General features: G+C 39.7%; 1 protein-coding gene across 1 annotated transcript in view; it reads left to right on the forward strand.

The window, feature by feature from the left end:
• The window catches only part of KLHL29 (kelch-like family member 29), a 247,526-nt gene that overhangs the window by 168,126 nt on the left and 58,553 nt on the right, over positions 1 to 20,847 (forward strand). Inside the window, exons 5-6 of the mRNA XM_010002410.1 lie at positions 3,727 to 3,865; positions 18,955 to 19,154. Coding sequence (XP_010000712.1) covers positions 3,727 to 3,865; positions 18,955 to 19,154 — 339 coding nt within the window. The remainder of the gene's footprint in view (positions 1 to 3,726; positions 3,866 to 18,954; positions 19,155 to 20,847) is intronic.

Consider the following 20,847-nt stretch of genomic DNA (forward strand, 5'->3'; position numbering starts at 1 on the left):
GCTGAAACCTTGCACCTTAATTGTCTTTGCATTTCATTTTTACCTGGATCACTTTAAAAACAAATAAGAAAAAAGAAAAAAAAAAGAGAAAACCCAGTGTAAGAACTAAGAAACCAGAGGAATAAATAAACACTAGGAAATTCCCAGCATATCCTTTCCTGAAGGTTTTGGGAAATTCCACTTGTTGGAGGAAAAGCTGAGAATTAGGAGGAGCCCAGAAGAGGGACTAGCAGGAGACAACTGAGATCATTTTTCACTGCCAGGACTCCACTATGTTGTCTCCTTTTACAACTCATTGGCAGGCATTATTACCTGGTGAAAAAATTTGTTTTTCAACTCATCCTGAGTCCTCATAAATCATTAAAACCTGGCTAAGCACAGTGGGAGCATTACAAATACTCTGAAAATGAGGGCCCGTTCCAATATAACCTTGTGTCCAATACTAATGCCTACTAGTTATTTAGTAATACAAAGGAGCCTCAGTGAGGAAGATCAATGAATCAATGCAGTCTCCTGATTTCCTTCTCCTCTCCACATGCCTCTTCTCTTTCTATTTCAGAAACTAAGCCACAAAAATAGAGGATTGTTCATAGTCCTCTCTCTCTGGAGGGCACTAGAACAAATCAGGGGGACAAGGATGGAAATACAGCCTCCTGATGGCCGTAGGAAAAAGAGAAGCTTCAGTTTCTGATTACAGCTTGTTCTGATTTCTGTGGTTTTTATAAGCCAAATTGCACCAATGTTCCAGACCTGTGTTTTCTGGTTTGCATCCCTTAATGAATGCCTGTAGCATAAAGCACACAGAAGTGTGGAAAAACATACATAGAAACTGTGCCCAGGAACTGCAGGCCTGGATGTAATTAAAGGGTGCTCAGTAAAGTCCAAATAATCAGCCTAATACCTGGAAGAGCCATCTGGGGATTTAGATGCTCAAACCAGCTCTCACAATACCAGAGATAGCACAGAGAGCACAGCATCCATCACTGCAGTGGCTGAATTTTTTGTCTTGTTATTCACCAATCTCTGTCATAATCATGAGTTCATGGATGGTCTCTACTGTCCTGCTTACCCTGAGCCCACCTCCAAAGCCCCTCAACCCATTCAGAGTGCAACTAAACTCTGTTCCTCTCCTGGAGCACAGGATCCATTTATGCAGTTGCTATTCATACAGCTGTCCTCTTTGAACACAAGAATAATGGATCATGAGCTTTAAAAGGTGGAAATGGAATGAGGTGAGATGGAGGTTGACCCCTTGTGTAAGTGCAATCTTAAACTTGTATGATTTAGTCTTGTTTGGAACCCTTGTCTTGAAAGGTTTCTGCAAGGAGGCTTTTGAAGGGCTGCCTGAGACACTAGAGAGTAAGATCTTGAGTGGGAACTTAGGAAGAGTGCAAATGGGGATGGAGAACAGTAGTTGAGCAAATTTGAAGAGGGGAATGACAGAAAACAGAAGTGAAATTAAGTAGGGGATAAGAGAGTATCCGAAAGTTCAGAGGGAAGAGTAACTGTCTTTAAGGCATTATATGATAGAAACTTAGGAGAAAAATGTAGCTGCTGTAAGTGAAAGGGGGAAAATGGACTATGAAAGAAAAAATGAGTTGTTCATATGTGAAAAGGGGTGGAAAAATACTTCCTCCACAACTGCCTCCAAAAATATGCAGCTAAGAAGGCACCTGGTGCTGTTCCTGTGAAACCAAAGACCTTATTCACTTTGACCATAAATTAGGCAAAACACCCCTTGTGTCCAGAGCATCACTGGTCTTTAATGGAGACCTCAGCTGTTCATAGTCAAGTTGGACCTCAGGCACCACACCTCCAGCAAGAGCCTGAAGCTTTTCCTGCAGAAGAGTGAACATTCAGATCTCATTTTCCATTTAGCTCAAAATGCATCACTGTACTTCAGCTCAGATGAATTTGTGAAAAATAGTCCCTGCTGTAGCACCCACAGGACAGAGTATTTTGTTTTCCCCTATTATAGATCTGACACAAGCCTGCTGTTATTTCTGTGCCCTCTCTAATGATCTGCTTGCTCTCTGGAGAGTGCTGACCCATTTCAGCACAGAATAATTAGCCTTTCAGACACTACTGTGTTTCCATTAAATAGACATAAATGTGCAAGGTGACATTTATTTACTTAGGCCTGAAAAATGTGCACCACAGATGCTGGGGCTTGGGAGAGCCTGAGCTTTTTTCCATGCAACAGTTTTGTATTTGCATGTTTTCCTGTTTAACCACTAGTGCTGCACTTTAATAATTCATGTCGAGTTTCATGGGGGAAGCAGGAGAGCACAAAGATAATTTGAGTAATTTTACCACGAGGTCCTTTGGCAACACCTTGGCAGCCCAGTGCCATTAAACACAGTGGAATTAAATGCAGTTACAGTTACATACTCTTCAGGTCCCTTTTACTTTGTGTAAGGAGGGACTCCATGTCAAGAACTGTTGTTGATTTACAGGTCTGTCTGAAGAGAAATGTGTTCAGCATATTAACACTGAGAAAATGAGAACCTTGACCTATTGCAAACGTAAAATAAACCCCAAATCCTCTAGTATTTAAAATAATCTCTTATCATTTTGATCACTAAACCCTTAGACTATTGCCCAGGTGAAGAGTACATTATTCATTTTGAGAGCCACTTTGGTCTGCAAAGTTGGAGGGAAGTCTTGCCCTTAAAAGTCCAGCCAGCATTTAAAACATGTAGGTCAGTTAGTAGTTCATATCCACACATGAAGACATGGCCTACTACTATTTCATTCTGTTAGTTCCAATAGGCTTTATAAAAGGAGGCATCACACAAGGTAGGTGCTTTATTGCAGGAGGGAAACACTTTCATAGGTTATTTTAATCATTACAAGTCTTTCATGATGTGTGAAAGTTGATTGTTGCTGTAAATGAAGCCATTGAAGGCTAAAAAATAAAAATGCTGTGATGGTAAAAATCCTTGGAGTGCAAAAAATGGGAATTGCTATAAAAGGCAGTAATTTATTCTCTGTGTGAGATTATTTTTTATCATAAGGATGCTTTTAAGCTAATTCTGAAGCACATACAATTGTAGTCTATATGCTGAAGGTATATTGCAAGATGCACTGATATTTTGGCTAATTTTTATGCACTGTAATTAATATATTATTTAGAAATACTGTTCTGTTAACTGAGAGGCTTAACACATTTTTACTATGTTAGGGATAAGTTATTTTTGCAGGCTTTGTGGTTTTATTTTGACCCATATCCAATTCATATTGCATCATAATACCATAATTTTACAATATTATTCCAGTATATTCCAAACTTATTTGCATTTGAATAGAAGTTCATTAGCTCTTGATTTTTCTTATAACAAATTATTTTAACTTTTCTGTGATAATACATTCTCAGTGTTTCTGATTTGCTGATGCTGATATATTTTGGTTTTGTTTTTAACCCTTCCAAAATTAGGATTGGTTTTGCTTTTTTTCTGTATATATATTTCAGTTGTTTAGACCTACTGGTTCCTGCTTTTGCTTTTTCTTTTTTTTTTAATATGTTATGTTTGTAACTTCTGACTGTCTGTGTTGAGCCAATCTTACCGACAAAAATATCAAGTTGTTTCCTGTTTTCTCTACTTCTTTACAAAAAAAAAAAAAAAAAAAAAAAAAAAAAAAAAAAAGAAAGAAAAAAAAGTAAAAAGTGAAAATAAAAAACTCTTAATGGGAACCCTGGCACTGTCTGTCTTCTCTGTTCTGCAGAAATGTTGAAGGAGTTGAACCAGCAACGCAGAGCGAAAGAGTTTACAGACCTGAAAATTATTGTTGAAGGCAAAGAGTTTGAAGTCCACCAAAATGTTCTAGCTTCCTGCAGCTTGTATTTCAAGGACCTGATTAAAAGGTTTGCCTTCCTTCCAGCTGTGATCTGCTCTGTTCTTTTGTAGGGCGCATTTGTGTCGCTTTTTTTTCCTCCCCTCTCTTGCAGGTTTATGAAGATTGACTCTCCTGTCACAGAGCCAGTAGCCATTCTTTCCACCTCCTCTGAATGTATTTCCAAACTGAGACTCAAACCCATTTGTTACACATCTGACTCGTACAATGTAATTATTTCTGATCAGTACAGGCCGGTTTTGGCCGAAGAAAGTGTTCCACCACTGAGAAACCTTAAGATTTAAACTCAACTGCTAATGGTGAATTCAGACCACAACTAAAAACTATTGACAATGTTTTCAAGGGACTGTGACACATGCGACCCAAGTCTGTCCCTTGGGGTGCAGTAAAGCCACCCGCCTTCTGGTGAACGATGCTGAGACGTCGTGCTGATAAAGCATTTGGAGAGTCATAATCCCTTCACCCTGAAATCTTGGTTACCTGCTTTTGTGTGGCTTTTATGGGCAAAGGGATTGATATTTGTATTATTATTTGGGGACTTTTCAAAGAAGGAAAGACTACTGATTAATTTCTCTGGAAAAACTTGGAAATAGGATTATTTTCAAAATATAGCTCAGTCTGCCTGTTAAGACTTAAGGGTAGATTTTTCCTACAAACACCCTAGTTTAGGGTAGGTTCAATATCTACATTTTCTAAACATCATGCTTCCACCTTCACGTTTCCCCCCCTCCCCCTCTGTTTCTAGCTGATTGATTCTAAACAGTGCATGATAATCTTTTTTTTCCATTACATTGATTTTTCAATTTGTATGCTTCATATACTCGCATAGGAAAAAATTGGTACTCTCGTATTATTAGTAGGTTAGAGTAGCAAGTAGGGAGAAAAAAAACATGAGGATAACTTTCATTTTTCTCTCAATCATCAGCAAATTAATGCAGCTGCTGATTTTGCCTTGCAGTATTTTCCTGAGCAGACTGAGCCTGGACTGTGCTAAAAAATGGGATTAAAGAACATTTTGCTTGCTTCAAATCCTGTATTTAAATTTTGCCAACTAACACAATAGTGACTGTATTTTATTTCAGGATGGCATATTGGCTGGTATCTCCTTTCAGTGTATTATGTCCTTTTGCACAAAGCTGGTTTTATAATTATGGATATATATTACATTTCTATGATATAACTGTGTCTGACTGTCTTATCAATTATTCATAAAAAATATCTTGGCCTAGGAAGCATGTCTTTTCCCCTCTGTAAATCTAATGATTGCTAGCTGTAGCTATGCCAGATCTCTCCTGTCCTTTCTCTTCTGTCTGCTCATTACCATTTAATTGTTAAGGCTAATTATATGCTTTTTAGGGTGATAAGCAGTAGAGTATATAGGGAAATAAAAATCTTAGCATCAACTTATAGAAATCCAACAATTGACTGACCAAAGACTGTCACTTGGATTTTGCTGTGAAGACATCTGTTTGTGTGTAGGAAGTCACCAGGCAGCATCTGTTTCTAGAAGCACACTTAGGATTGTTGCTGCTTTATAATTTACTTATGAAATGCAGATATATTTTAGACTGAGCACAGCTCTGATATGAACTACTTTCAAATAAACAGAAAGAAAGAAGAAGAAGGGGAAAAAAAACCAACCCACGCAAAAAAAAAAACAACACAAAAAACCCCACAACACAAAACCCAACTTTTAAGTGCTCTGAAAAGAGGCTATAAAAGCAAAATTCTAGATTTCAGCATTTATTGTCTTTCAGCTGCTCACACAGGCTCACATGCAGTACAAGAAAAAAATAGTGAAAGGTTTAGCCCATTTGCCAACCTCAACACTTTTCACCTTCTTTCACATCATCATCAGCAATATATATTCCAGAGGTCAATTGGTGTCCATCCCAGTTGTCTTCCATATATAACCTCAGTTGCACATGTGTAACCTTGAGGAAGGCTAATGGAGTTGCACAGGTGTATCCAAGACAAAAGTACCTTTATTAATGATGGTGATGCTTGAATAGGGAAAAATCCAGCTTGATGTCTAGTTGAGTTTGCAAAACTGTCAGGTGAAAAACAAATATTCACCTATAAACTGAGCAAATGTCTCTTTGCAAGACAACAAACTCAGGGCTGTGGGATGGAATTTCTAAAGCCTTGCTTTTTAGAGGATATTTGCAGTGTAAAGCCTAGTCCTTCCACGAACTCCATTAAGTCAATGCAAGTCAAGGACTCAAGCTGCAAGAGGCACTCAGCATTTTGTAGGATCCTGCCCTTAATAATACAGAATCATTATAGTTCACAAGAGTCAATATGTTTATAAATCAAATACATCTGCAATCCTCTCCTGATATTTGTTAGCAGCTCCGTTGAGATAGTACTTAAAGCTTTATTTGATTTATATTGCACTCTCTGTATTATTATAGAAATCAAAACAAGAAATGGCAGTTTTTCTTAAAGAATAAAAGAGATTAAATGTAATATAAAGGCCATTTCAATCAGTGCCTGCTAAGGTAAAACTCTAATTCCATTCCAATGAAGGCACCAATAGGTCACCAGAAAACTCAAGGAGAAGATTATCTATTCATGAAGGTGCTATGTGCATCCATGTAAACACTCAGAAAAACAATATCTTTCAGAGTACTTACTTCAGCTGTTCTTTGCCACAGGGTGATTATTGTCAGCCTCATGTTCTGCCACTGATTCCACTGTGTGTTGAGTTGCTATCTGACAGTAGACTAGCAAGTAGTGTCTCAAAAGAATAAAAGGAAAATGTTCAGAAACAAGTAAGATCAATTATCCCCTCTTCAAAAAAAATAAATAGACAAAAAGCATAATAGAACTATTGACCATCTTAAGGAAGGCTATTTGACAAAAATTACTCATAGCAGAGAAAAAAAATGTTCTTTTTTACTGCTGTGTAGTGAAAAGATGATAGTCAGGCCTAATTGACCAAAACAACTGTAAGTGACTTCTTATTTATCAAACAAATGTGGTAATGAGAATGCACTTTGAAACCCCTTTAGTTTCTCAGAAAATGGTTAAAACTGCGAAGTGCATTCTGGTGTCTCTCTAAAAAAGTTCTTGTTCCATGCAGTTTATCTTCTAAATGTATGAGCACAGCCTGTTTCAGGTTGGGTTAGTCCAGTCCTGTGCCTAAGCTCAGCACCATATACAACACTGGTACTGGTGCACGTAGAAACTGCTTACCCAGTCCCCATCAGACCTGTGAAGCACTCCAGCCTAAGCCAGAACTTGCCTTTTATCTCCCTCCCAATAGCATCTGACCATAAAAACTACTCTTGGTCCTTCTAAGTGCAAAATGATATGAAAAGGATTAAATGTGTTAGAAACAGCAGGTATGAAATGTTCCTGACATTAGTTCCAATTCGCTGTGACCACGAAGGCAGGAAAGAGGTGTTGAGGAGGGGTAGGGATGTATGAAGATGGCTTCACGTCCAAGGCTGGTCTTCTAGTGGGACATATTGGAGTGACCTCAGGGGCTTTGGGGCTATTGGTAACAACCTCAGAAACTATTTTACACAGTATTAAAGATATTCATAGAGTGAGATTTCTCTTCATGAAGTATAGTCTTTTCTCTGGTGAATCTTGGATCCTACTTATCGTCAGGTATGGAGTTGAGTACTTGGCCTTTCTGCTTGCTCCTTCAGGCACAGAGCAAATCGAGAAGCTACTCTGCTTTATCTGTGCTTAGGGTAATCATGTTTAGTCAGCTTCTTCAAACTGTGACCCACACAAGATTACTGCAGTATACAACTTCAGAAGAAGGAACTGGATGCTAAGTAACATCTGGCGTAGGGTTCTATCCCCTAAGTGCCACCTTATGTATTTCGAGTGTACAGCAAACCACAGTTGCTTCCAGTCTGCCTTACTTGGCCTCTAATTCACAACTATATTTTAGGTACTTAGGAAATCAGCCTTCCCAAAGTGGGGACCTAATTTATGGTACAGGCAACTAAAAGAAGCAGCCTAGAGGTTTCCAGAAGGAATCTTGTCTCCTAATTCAAGTACCTATGTGCAGTCAGGTAGTAGATCCCTCTGGAGGAATGAGCTCTTACTGTCAACCAGCCTTTAGGCCCAAGGTTGACATCTAGGGACAGTTTAGTCCAACCTTGCATTGTAGCCTGCTGCTGTAGTCTACAGAAAGGAACATAGACTTCTCCAGGAGGCAAGTCCTCTTACCATAAAATAGGTGTCTTAAGATGGAGATGAAGGAGGAAGCCATCCCTCTTTATTAATAAGAGAGCTGAAGTGATCTGCTTAGGCTATAAAGTTAAGATGGGTGTTAGACTGCTTCCTTCAAGGGTCCAGCCTAAACTGGTAATCTAGGGTTTCTCTGCATTTGTAAGGGAAGATGAGAATGTCCATAGGGTGTTTCATCTCACCTTATGATAAACAGAGTGATTTGCCTTCTGGAAATGCTCATTTTTCATCACCCAGAGAGAAGGCTAGTCACCTAGCTTTGATTAGACACCTGATTTGTAGTTGGCTAAAAGTGCATGAATGATTCCTTCCAGAAACTAGTGTTTGTCTGAATGTCACATACATCTGCTTATATACGTACATAGGAAGAAACAAAGAGATCAAAAAACCTGTCTCTAAAATTACTTCTCTCTCAGAGCACAGATTTTCTTATTTAAACCAGCCTTACAGCTACAATTTCTTGGTTTAGGGGAGGAGAGAAATGAGCTCTGTGTCTTTGTATCTGGTAGAAGATGAGTGTTCTGGAAGGAAGGAACAGAAAATCCTATGAAGAGGCATCGGTTTTTTTCCCCTCTGCATTTGGGATTGACAAATACAGCTGCTGAATAAATTGAATGGGATATTTCCGTAACAAAGGGATTTTCACAGGAACATTTTAATTTGCTGCTTTCTTTTTAATACAACCCAAAATGCTGGAATCTCTACCAAATATGACATTAATAGTAGGATGCACTTGACATAAAAGTCTATTTTTGGCCAAAATGCTGACTTTCATACATAGACTCTAACTTTATTGTCTCTATGGTCAGTTACTAAAGATACACAGATCCTGTCCTATAAGCTTTGCCTTTTCAAGATTTTTTTAATCATGCTTTTAAACTTTGAAGTCATCCTGGCTGCCTAATTCCACTAGCACGAAGCAGCAATGTCACAAACATATGCAAAGAGATTTGGTCACAAGAAGCAAGCACTTTTAATACAGTGTCATCTGCAACACTACATTCATTCTTCATTTCCTAAGGAGCAGAGCAAGTGAATTCATGGCTGAACTGCCTTTCCACAATACTTTGCCTCTTTTTGCACGTGTTCAGATAATTTTTAATTATTTTTTTTCCCCCAAAAAATAAGGTTGTATTTACTTTCTTAAGGCTTGCAGGCAGGGCAGGGAGAAGTAACATGTTTAGGGTGAGAGGACCACATTCCTTTTGCTTTTGCACCTACACTGAAGACAGATATGTCATTCTGGATTTTACACCATTGTGTGGAAAGGCAACATTTGGATGCAAGACAGAGAAACCTGCTGCTATCCATCTGAAACAGTCTGACAAAACTGCAAAAGCATTTAGGTGTCTGGAAAACAGACTGTCTGGTTTGTGTTTACGTTGTAAAAAGCCCAAAATGAGAAATAGCAGATGAAAGAAAAATCTACTCTTAGTGACCCCTTTGTGTTTTCCTCCTTATTAAGAACCTTCCTTTTAACTCCAGGAGAGGAACAGGCAGCATTTCTGTATCTGCCTGCTTCTGCTCCACTGTAGAACAGGGTGAATGTGGAAACAAATAAAATGTTTCTTTGAAAACAGAGAAACAAGGAGTTAAAAACAGGGTGTTTGTTTCAGGTGCCAGGAGGGGTATATTGTGCCTGGACAGACAGTTTCTTTTAAACCATTTAAAGGAGACTGTGAGAATGAGAGGCTGCACGGGAGCATAAAATATTCTTCATCCTTTACTGCCAGGGTGCAAGCGGAAATTATGGCACGGGTGGCATTTTTTGCTCTGAAACGAGGGAATGGCAATTGCTTTGTTTTGGGTGCAAAATCCTGGCATGGGAGACAGCTTCCTGCTTTTGGTGGCCCCTTTCTGTGAGCGCTCTTCACTTGCTGTGCCGGGCCGAGCAGCCGTGCTCCCACCCACCTGTCGGAGCTGCCTGCTGGGTTTCAAATTTTGCAGCTGCCAGGCTTTGGCAAACGTGTTGTCATCAAGCAAAAATGTATAGTCTTCTACATAAATGAACTGCAGTTTACAAATATTCAGTGGTGTTCCTGGGCTGCCAGGCTATGGAACTGCCACGAAACCCCTAGCAGGCATCGCAGCCCAGCTGTTTCCAACCTGACAAGCATGGCCATGGGTTAGGAGGGTGAATCTATGGGAGGGTCTATGGATTGGGCTGGATCCTGGTTCTGAAAGGAGGGAGGGATTGATCTGCCCTGCTCTGAAGAGAAACTGTGGTGAGGAAGAGAGAAGGGCTTCTTTTCAAGCCTTAAGGTGCAATGTAGAAATTAAGCTGCTGCCTTGTAATGGCCGCAACTTGCAGAGGCACTGAGCAAAATCACTTAGCCTCCTGCTCCTCTGCCTCACTGCCAACATCTCTATTTTCTGTAGTTTGGACTTCACACTCACGTAATTTCTAGACACAACTACAAATCCTGTGAATCTTATCCAAGAAATGACAGAGTAATCACCTCTCTTGCTCTGGCTAGACCTATCTGCAAGCCATGCAGCTGTCATACAACCACTCATGTGATGCCAGTGCAGTGACCTGCCTATATTTACTTACATCTCACAGCCCTGTGTAGGCTTGATTGTGTTGAGATTTAGGGGTGAGAGGGAACAGTTCTCTAATGAGGTGCAGTTCAAGATAAATAGATCAAAGGCAACAAAAAACTTCCACAGCATAGCAGCTGGAGCTGTGTTCTTGAAAGCTATCATTTTTGAGCCACTTCCAAAAGCAAGTCTTGCCCTAAAATGAGGGTAATCAAATCTCCAGCTCCAGCATGCTGGCAGGTAGCTCCAAGGATCAGCAGTTCACTTCCTTTCATTTCAATCATCAAGGATTAGCCACTGCTGGATTGGGATAATGAATTTGAATTAATATGACCAGGTTTTGATCATATCAGATCCTGATCCCCCCCTTCTTTTGCTTGCACAGAGCTAATCTTCAGTGACTGAAATACTCAAACCAGTTTTTTGGGGTAGTGTGGGCAAGGACTGATGGGGTGAGAAGAGCTCCATGCCCTTTCCTGCATATGCTGTGGCCATAGGTGATGCAATATATTACCTTTCACTGATAGCCAGAACACAGACTGGCTCTGTGTGTATTATAGAAAAGCAGCAGCAACACCCTGTAGCTGAGTGAGACAGAAGCACTGTCTGACAGAATTAATTCTAATTACTGAAATGCTGATTGGGATCTTTGGGCACTACTATAATCATAGTAGTAGTAATAAATAATAATTGTGGTTATCATTATTTTATTATTGTTTTCCCTCTAGACATTGCACTGATGAGAAAGCCTTGGATAGACTTACCTAGATAATTACTTGTATAAATTTCAGGACATTCCTAAGAAACAGATTTATTAGCTGCATAATGCCAGCTCTCTGCTAAGCTGGTTTTTGATGGTGTAATAAATATCATTAAAACCAATCAGACAGGAGTTGGTTAAGGGCATGCGCTTTAAGTTGGATGGGAATAAATTTTTTATTTTGTCTTTTTTCATTTTTCATCTTCCTTCCCATATAATCCACCAAAACCTGCTTGCATCTTTTATTTACTTTTAACAAATACTTGCACTCACTCCAGGCTATTTTGACACACATTTGCTGAATTAGGCTGCTAGAGATACTTACAAACAAGTCAGATCCCATGCTGTTAATAACTTGGCCCCGTTTTTTACTTCTCCAGTAGTTTATTCTTAGTCCCTAGGCTGTGAAATGCTGTTCTTCGAGGGGCACTTGCTATTCATTTCTCCATGCACTTGCTAGCCATTTGAGCCAGCATCTTCAAACTCCTCATCTTCTTCCTTAAATCTCAGCAGGGAGGTAGAGTTATGCCTCCCAGCTGTGATCTCCGACACTGCAGCATCACAGGCAGCTGTTGATCCCACGCCTTTAGAAACAGTCTTGAAGGAGCAATTAAATTGTGTTCCATCAGGGAATGGCACTAAGGCTACATAGGAGCCATGGCTCTTTTGTTTGTTCTCTTTTGTTCTGGCCATGTTGCTGTTGAACAAAAGCATTTTGCAGTTAATCCCTTTGCTCATCTTGGTTTGTAATGATGGTTTCCGTGATGGCGCATTAGCAGGAGCTGCTGGTGCGTGGCTGAGCACAGAGCCATTCATTTCCCTGATTTTCTTCTGATAGAGCAGGTGCAAACTGGCAGCATTTGACCCTGACAAGTTACACTAGTCTTGCCAAATTTTGTTTGCCTGGAACAAGGAACATTGTTTGTATCAACATCCTGGTAAAAAGTGAGCAAATTGATTTGTTGGTCAGGTAAATTTTCATGACAAATTTGCAAGCCTCTGTCTAAACACTGTAATTTATTTAATCTTGTGATTTTACTAGTTCTTTATCGTAATCATACAATAGCACCATTACAGTGTATGTTTTTGTCTCTCGTGAGACAGATGGATAGTGACTGAGGCTCAAAGATCATATTTATCTACAAGATAGTATAGCAAAGGCAGAGATTTGAAAGTTAATACATTGTGAGCTGATAAAATAATTCCAAAGGACAAGCAATGCTAGGATGTAATTTATTTCTTTTAAATCCTATTTAATAGAACATTCAGTGCCTTATGACATACATATTGCAATGATGTTGCTATATAAATGTCCCTTCCTGTCATCATTTACATGATTGATTACCTTGCAGCTGCATAAACTTGGATAACTCAGTAAATATCCTGTTACCTCAGTGTACACATGCAGCTTGATGTGTGTGTCATGGAAATGTATGTTGGTATGTTTGGGCATCTATGCTTTTGTATCTCATGAGCATGTAATTATGATAAATCAAGCTGTTCAGTTTGAAATATGACTTCCCATGTAGAGTGTTATGTCTGTTCTGTTCATAGCTGAAGGTTGGCTATAACATAACTAGGTTTCTTTGTTGCTTCTCCCAAAATAAATAGACATGTGGATTTTGAACCGTTAATAACTCTGAAGATTATGAAATTCAAATAGTGGACAGTTAAGATGCAGCAATACTGTAGTCTCTTCTTTGCCTGGAGATTCACTGCTTTAAGGCTAATGTTCCACAGTACATAAGATGTTCAGTCTAAATTTTATAGACATGAACAGTTTTTTAAGAGCACATAGCTAGCAGGCTCTTAAGTCTCATAAGAAGCTGCCTATCCTAGTCTGGAGTCCTTTCTTTGGTAATCAAAATAATTTGACAGAGACAAAAAGAAGTAGCTTCTCTTCATTTAAGTGCTTCATCTTACATCCAAATCTTGAATTTCCTGTTTTCTGGAGACCAAAACACTATCCGGAGAACAAAGCAATTTGATCTGGTTGTTTGGGGTTTTTTTGTCCTGTCTGTTGTTGAAGCAAATATTTTATTCTAGTGGAATGGGAACATAATTAATTTAGGGTAAACTTTTATGTTCCTAATGATGAAAGCAAGCCATTTCAAGCTGATGGGGCAGATCTTGGGCAGGCATCAGGTGAAGAGGCCAGGGTGTAGCTGAGCAGTGGAACAGGCCATTTCTTTGACCCATGCAAGGAAGGACCAGCCCCAAAATATGAAGCCTCAGTCAAGGGTGGAGCTGGGGCTCCTGTGGACGTGCTGGCAGTCCAGTAGCCTCCCATTAGCTCAAACATCTGCTTTTCATGGAGGATATTCAAATTCCTGCCTTGCGTGAGACCCTGAACAAGAGATAGTCAAAGATAGCACTGCCAGAATCAGTCTGCTTTCCTTTTTGTTAAACAGGAGTTCTGGGTGTAATATGAACAAAATGGAGGCTGTAGTATGGAACTAGCCCTCTGGTGTTGTCTCCTGTTGAGAGGAGCAGGTAATGGTGATAGACTATCTGTTCACAGGCAGAAGCGATGGACCTTGGAGAAGCAAAAAGAAAAAAGACACACACCAAGTCCCACATGCCTGGGGAAAGATCAGAAAAGATAATTCTGAACATATCTTCATTTTAAAATCTGATCATTTCAGTGTCCTTTTGGAGCACAAAGCTTCGATATACATCCTACCTTTGAGTCTAAGGTGCAGTGAGTCATATGTTTCTGAACGTAAATAGGTGTCACAAACTCTGTCAGTCCTCCTGTTCCCAGCCAGGCAGGCTGGGAGGAAGCTGCACCAACTGTTCCTAGGCAGTAATGTACATTTACATAAAATGTTTCACATTTTTCATGTTTATTCCGTGCAGATGGCTCCATTTTGAACATCCAGGATTTGTTTTGACTTTGTGACTGTAGCTTGTAAACAGAGAGTTGGATGGCATCTGCACTGGGTATAGGTAGCTTTTTGTATCTGATCTCAAGTTGAGTGAGGCTGTAGCCAAACCATTAGTCAGTCAAAATAACATTGCAAGGTGGTGAAGGCAGCATATCTAAACCATGAGGGAAGCCTGAATTAGAGACTAAATGCAGCTTTGTAAATTAAGGCACCTCACTTGCATCACTATTAAGCATGAAAACACTAGTGCTGATTCTTGTCTGTGGGCATTATACGTATGGAAATCATTTTCAAGGACAAATTAATACAAAAAATGTGAAGTTCTCTACTTCTTCTTTTGTCAGTTCCACTCCTGTATCTTCCAGATGAGGCTTTAGGGTTATTTTTCCTGCTAAGAGTATTTAAACATTTTAGGTCTTTTCTATATATTAGTTAATAGAAAAGGACATCGATTTTGATTTGTTATTTGAGAGCATAATCGAGCCATCTTTTGCTTTAAGAGGTTCCCTGTGCCTTTGTCTTCTCTAGTTTAAGTAATTAAGGTGAAAGATAAGTAGCCAGAGTATGTTCAAAGGCCTTGGCTTTATTTTGTTAGACGTAATCATTCCAGACAATACACAATATTTTCCACTAACTCCCCTTTACCCATTCAGAGTGTATCTGCAGTTCCTGCTTATCTGCAGGTTCAGGTCTATCACCTTGCTGGAGAAATACATGATTCGTAAATCTGAAAGAATTCCCCAACAGTTACCATAAAATTAAACTGTTAAAGAGCTCATGGAGCTTGTTTAAATGTAGACCTAAACAAACCTCTTTGCTGTTTAGCTCAAGATAAATCTTTTTTAAAGTCCTGTTGTAAATCACTTGCTAATTTTAATGAGTTTATATATCAGCCATTGCCAGATTTTTACTGTAGCTATTCTCCAAGATTACAACCATGATAAAGTAAGAACTAAAATTGTTTATTACATATTATTCTTCAGAAGCAAAACTTTTCCCTCCAGAGGCTGTTGGGAGAGCTATTGATTTTCTGCCACAATGTGAAATGTGTGACCTTTATAATATGAGCAATGATTACAAGGCCAATAAAATGACATCATTCTGTTTAAACTTTAGAGTTTGCAGGGCAAATAGCAGAATATGCCACATTTAATGATGTCCATGGACAATAAGTGTACATTGCCTGGCTTCAAGTGAAACTGAAACACGAAGCTGGAAGGCTCTCCATCCCCAGAATCCCCTGTCTTTGTGCCAGGAGTGGAGGAAAGGGTTTATATACTAGGTAGAGCTGTCTCTTTTCCCAGCTCTAAAGGCAAGAAGTCAGTGCTTTTCTGAGAGCAGACTTTCCTAAATGTTTGCATCCACTGGTGTCACTGACAGAACTCCTCCTAAGGTGCTACAGGATGAGCTGTTTGGGGCACAGGTGTATACATTTGTCCAGGTTTTCCCCAGTCTATTCCCCAGTGCGTTTATGGGACTGAATTCTATTCTTGTCATACAGCTTTAGCCACTTCTTTGCAGTACCTTTAGAGTAACTAAGTGAAAGCTCCATCCCAAATAGATGCAGTACAACTGCACAGAGCATAGTGATATTCCAATACATGCAAAGCCAAGGAGCACAGGAAGCTTTGGTCTCAACCAAAGCTCAATCTGATTCACTGAGATTTTGAGAAGAAATCTTGGAATTTCCCACTTCAGTCACATCAGCCTGTTTGCCCCCATTATTTTCCTCTCTTCCTTCCAACACTCATATTTGATCCATGAGGACCTGCTTCAATCAGTTTCCTGCCTGTTGTCCAGCCCAGACCAAGGCAGATCCCCAACACGTAAACCAGGGTACCTGTGATTTCCCTGTGCGGGCTGAACCAAACCTGTGCTCAGTATCTGGTGCAGCTAAACATGGATCCAGATTGCTCACTGCTTAGAAAGTGCAAGCAAGACAGCACAACACATTCAAGGCATTGCAGAGGAAGGAACAGGGATAATTTTCCTTCCCATTTCTGTCTCGATGTATAATATCGATAATCTCTGTAGCTTCGTATTAAACTTGCCGTAAGTGGCTCTAGTGATTGATTAAACACCTTAGCTTTTCTTTGGCGTTTAATCAATTGCAAGCAGCAGTTTATTGCTTGGTGTATTACACAGTAAAAGAGATTATTACTTAATTATTCTGAAAAATAGCAGCTTGCAGTTGTTGCTAACGTGGGTGTGTGTCTACACTGGCATTGGTGTCATGTCATCTTTTCCTTTGTGCCTCCTCGTCTTTGCGCTGGGAGAGAGCGAGCAGTTCCTGCTGCACAGTCATTCCCACAGCCATCACCAGCACAGTGCAATTAGTGGCTTGAAATAAATAATTGCTTATGGTTGTGGTCTTCCCACAGTGCAGAGAGCCTAATCCTGTCTCTTGCTGGGTTCCTGCAAATCTCCCTTAAATTTTAGGCAATGTCCTTATTAACCAGCCCTCATGAGTATGAACTCACTGTCAGGTACAAACCACTTCAACTCAACCAGAATTATGTTGGTACCAGGAGGCACTTTGATAGCTCAGGGTGCAGCACCAAGAGTGGGAACAACTGGAAATAAAACAGATATGTGGAATGTTATTGGTATGTGAGTGTGAGAAAGAAAAAAAAATAACATTTTGTGACATCCTCTTGAGGATCTAAGAAGCAGCAACTCTTCTGATTTGACACTTGAGGTTTTCTGCCTTGAGTGCAAATACGAATTTGCAAGAGTTCAGAAAGAGTTCAGGAAGAATATTGTGGTATGATAAAGCATAAGGATTTGGAGTAGCATACACATCTGTGTATGTGGGGTACCACAGCTATCACAATCAACATGTATTCTTATCTGTCTGCTTGTGGAATAGGATCTAAACCACCTGTATTCCTGTGCAAAGGGATAGTCCAACATTTAGAATTAAAAATTGGGGTTTAGATCCTTGCTTTGCCCCTGACTTTCTCTATGATCACAGGCAAGTGATTTTGTCTTTTTGTGCCTCAGTTTCCTTTGTGAATGGGACTAACCATTGTTCACTGCCTTAGAGAAGTGTGTGAAGTTAAGGGCTACTAGCTGCTCCTCTGCTGTGGTAATGGACTCCATCTAAATACTTTCAGTAGAGAAATGAAACCTCTTTAAAGCTTTGATCCTGAACCAATTTGTATGAATTAAAGCTGTGCCTTTGACTTGAACAAGGGTAGTCAATGGAAGACCAGTGACAAAGCATCCACATTTTAGTCATTTTCCAAAATTATTGTAGGGGTAACTGGGGTGGGTGGGGTATCATGAGGGAAGAAAACTGAACCTTGTACGTCAGGGGTTTTTTGATTCATGAGGGTAGTAGAGGTCTGACCATCACCTTTATAGGCAGCTGTATGAATCCAAGAGGTTGGTAGTGCTCTTGCTCATGCTTAAAGCTGGCATTGCCCATGAAGAGTGATGCTTTGACCAGTCCATAGAAGTCTCACAGCATCGAATACCGGTTTTGTGTCAATTGTGCGATGCCTTTGCAAGTACTCCAGCAGAGTTGGAGCGAGCAGACGTGCACTGTCCAGTGACTAAGAGAAGTTCATGTTTCTTTGAGAAGGTGCTGGATGGTCCTAACCATTAAAAGAGTTTATTTTCTTACTCCAGCAGATTTCCCCTCCTTGATGTTACCAAATTTATCATCGCTTTTGTCTTTCAGGTGTAACCTGTCTTTAGTGTTGCAGACACATCAGCCAACCATGCATTCAGAACTGGGCCCTTACTTTAATTCAGTATGATTTTCTTTTTGTCCAATAATTTCACAAGCACTAATCCACACTTCAAATGCAGGAGATACTTTGATCCCCAAATTGTTCAGCACTTCATGCAGGAAAAACCGTAGGCCACAGTCATGAAACTCCTAGAGGATGGCTGCTGGCTTCCTGTGGCAGAGCTGGTTGTTGTTTTCCCCCCTCTCCCTTCTTTGCTCTAACCATTTTGTCTGTCTATCTTGTCTTGTATTCAGTTTTCAAAGCAATTACCATGAAGGGCTTCCTTATTTTAGTGCCTAAAAGGGAACAATAGATTTTCAGAATAAGCATAAATGTATTTTTTTATACGACCCTCTGTATATGCATATTATATCTATCATACATGTACTTCAATAGACCATAATGACAAGTTCAAAATTAACAGAAATTAATACTTTTTATTTTTATTTTTTAAGAAAAGGTCTTTAATGTATCCTTAAATGCACGTGACATCTAAAATAATTCCAGTGCTGGATCCCTGAAAAAGTAGATGACCTTTTCTCTTGAAATTGGAGAGTGGTTTTTCCTTAACAGTTATGTTATGCACAGAAGATGAGATGTTAACCAAGATGTTAAAATGTATTGTTTCCCTTTGAACGCTAATCTTGTTCCTCATTTTCATTAATGTTGGCTCATTCATTTTTTCTTTTTATTTCCTTTTCTTTTGCAACTGTTTTTGCATGAAAATGCAAAGTAGCAATAAACAGATTTTTTTGTAAGACTTGCTTTAAGACTCTTCTCTTTCAGATCCAGTAAGTTTTTAAGTTCAGTTATTTTAAAATTCGTATTCTTCAGTTCCGTAAACAAAATAATGGAGAAATATAATGAGGTGCAAAGCGATTTTCTAGCCCTCACTAATCAATAAATGCCAGCAAAATGGGGATGGTGTAATGTCCGTAATTTAATTGTCTGCTGTTACCAGGTCACCACGAGACAGTAGCAGAAGTGGAGAGAAGCTGGAATTGGCCATGTCCAACCTCACTGCGGATGTCCTGGAGTTACTCCTGGAGTTTGTTTATACAGGTTCTTTGATCATAGATTCAGCCAATGCAAAAACCCTACTGGAAGCTGCCAGCAAGTTCCAGTTTCATACTTTCTGTAAAGTCTGCGTTTCGTTTCTAGGTAAGAATCACTCCATCTAGTGAGGTTTTAAGATCTCATTGTAAGGTTTGGAAGCCCTCCTTCTAACAACTCTTAAAAGATAATTGGGAAACCCAAGATTAAATATAAGAAAATTACAATCCATTATTTATTTGGGTTGAGATTCTAATTTAAAATCCTGACACAGTGATCAGTGGAAAATTATCTAGAGAAGCGTAGCCTGTTGTTTGCGTGGCAGCTGCTTTCACATCTCAGGTAGAATTCTTTCTTGGGTCTTGGTTCACACTTGGTATTGTGGTGACATTTTCTTTCGCAGTGGTTGATCATGGCACACATACCAGGATGTAGCTCACAGTTTGCTCATAACTGTGACAGCAAACAGGGGGTGCTACATCAGGCCAGCCTGGCCAGCTTCATCAAGGGCTGAAAGAGTTGGAGGTGGGCTCCCACAGACAAGTCAGGATCTGCAATTTTCTTGCATCCATGAAAAAATCCTTCATAAATCCAGTGTTGTTGTGAGCAAGATCTGGTTGACGTACTCCAGGTTGGATGTTCCCTGGGTTTGTTCTTTCATACAGAGTTAGGGTCTGATGGATTTGTGTCATCAAAATGGTTGATGGGAATTAAAGGTTTCTCTGCCCACCCATGGTGTGCCCTGCGTGCACGGGGAGCATTTGCTCCAGTGAAGATGTGCCGTGCAACATCATCACCAGTGCACCATCACCAGTCTTATCTTCTCATGGCTCCTTGAGAAGCCCATTCTTCTTGTCCGTTGCACCATGTCATGCTGCTTCTAGCATTTTCTGTATATTTTTCAACATTGACAATTTCGAAACAATCCAAGGTTCCCAGCTCAATTAACTAAGCTTTACTGGTCTGAGCTGGAACCAGCCAGCCCCATTTCTATCACGGCAGAAGAGGAGCCAGAACTGGAGCTCAGCTGAAACACACATTGGTTCAAATTTGTGCCTCAGTCATACCACTTCATCACTAACATGTTAATAATTTATAAATTATTGATTTAATGCAAACTTATAAATACAAAATACATGAGTTTGGTCTTATATATTTTACTTTCCATGTCCAATTTCCAAATATCTTTTTTTTTTTTTCACATCTCATTTCTGTTCAGGCTCCCTCAAATTGGTATGGCAGATGTCATTCTCTCTGGACCTCAACCCACATAAACTATAGGTTCTTCTTGGGCATTTCTCCTTTAAAATTAATATCTAGATTTGCAGAGTGTGGCAGATGAGGTTTAGAAAATACTGCACTCGTTAAAACAAACAAACAAAAAGCAAACTCCACTGAGTTCAGTTTACTGCTGTGCTAATTCTCACTGCTAAGCTGTCCTGCTGGCAAGATGAGTGGTGTGACTAGGCTGGTACAATGCAGGCAACAGTAAAGACTCTGTGCTATTGTAGTCTTCTCTTCTTTCCAGCTTTTTATGCATCACTTGTTTAAAAGCCTGTTCTCAAATAGGTGGGTAATAAGGAAATGAAGCTTATGCTTTGCAATCCCACCATGTTGACTGTGCAGTTTGAATAAGGTCTCTGCACATTGCTTTCCCCCAGCTTCCCTTCACCACCTTTTAAAACTGATTAGATCTTACGACCTTTCCAGCAACAGGAGATGTGTTTAAGTTGCACTATCTCTGAAGAGTCAGCCACAGAACCAAAATACATTTATTTCACTAAAACAATTTGAGATTTCT

The sequence above is a fragment of the Chaetura pelagica genome, unplaced genomic scaffold (genome assembly GCF_000747805.2).
Source record: "Chaetura pelagica isolate M959 unplaced genomic scaffold, ChaPel_1.0 scaffold46, whole genome shotgun sequence".
NCBI classification, from domain to species: Eukaryota; Metazoa; Chordata; class Aves; order Apodiformes; family Apodidae; genus Chaetura; species Chaetura pelagica.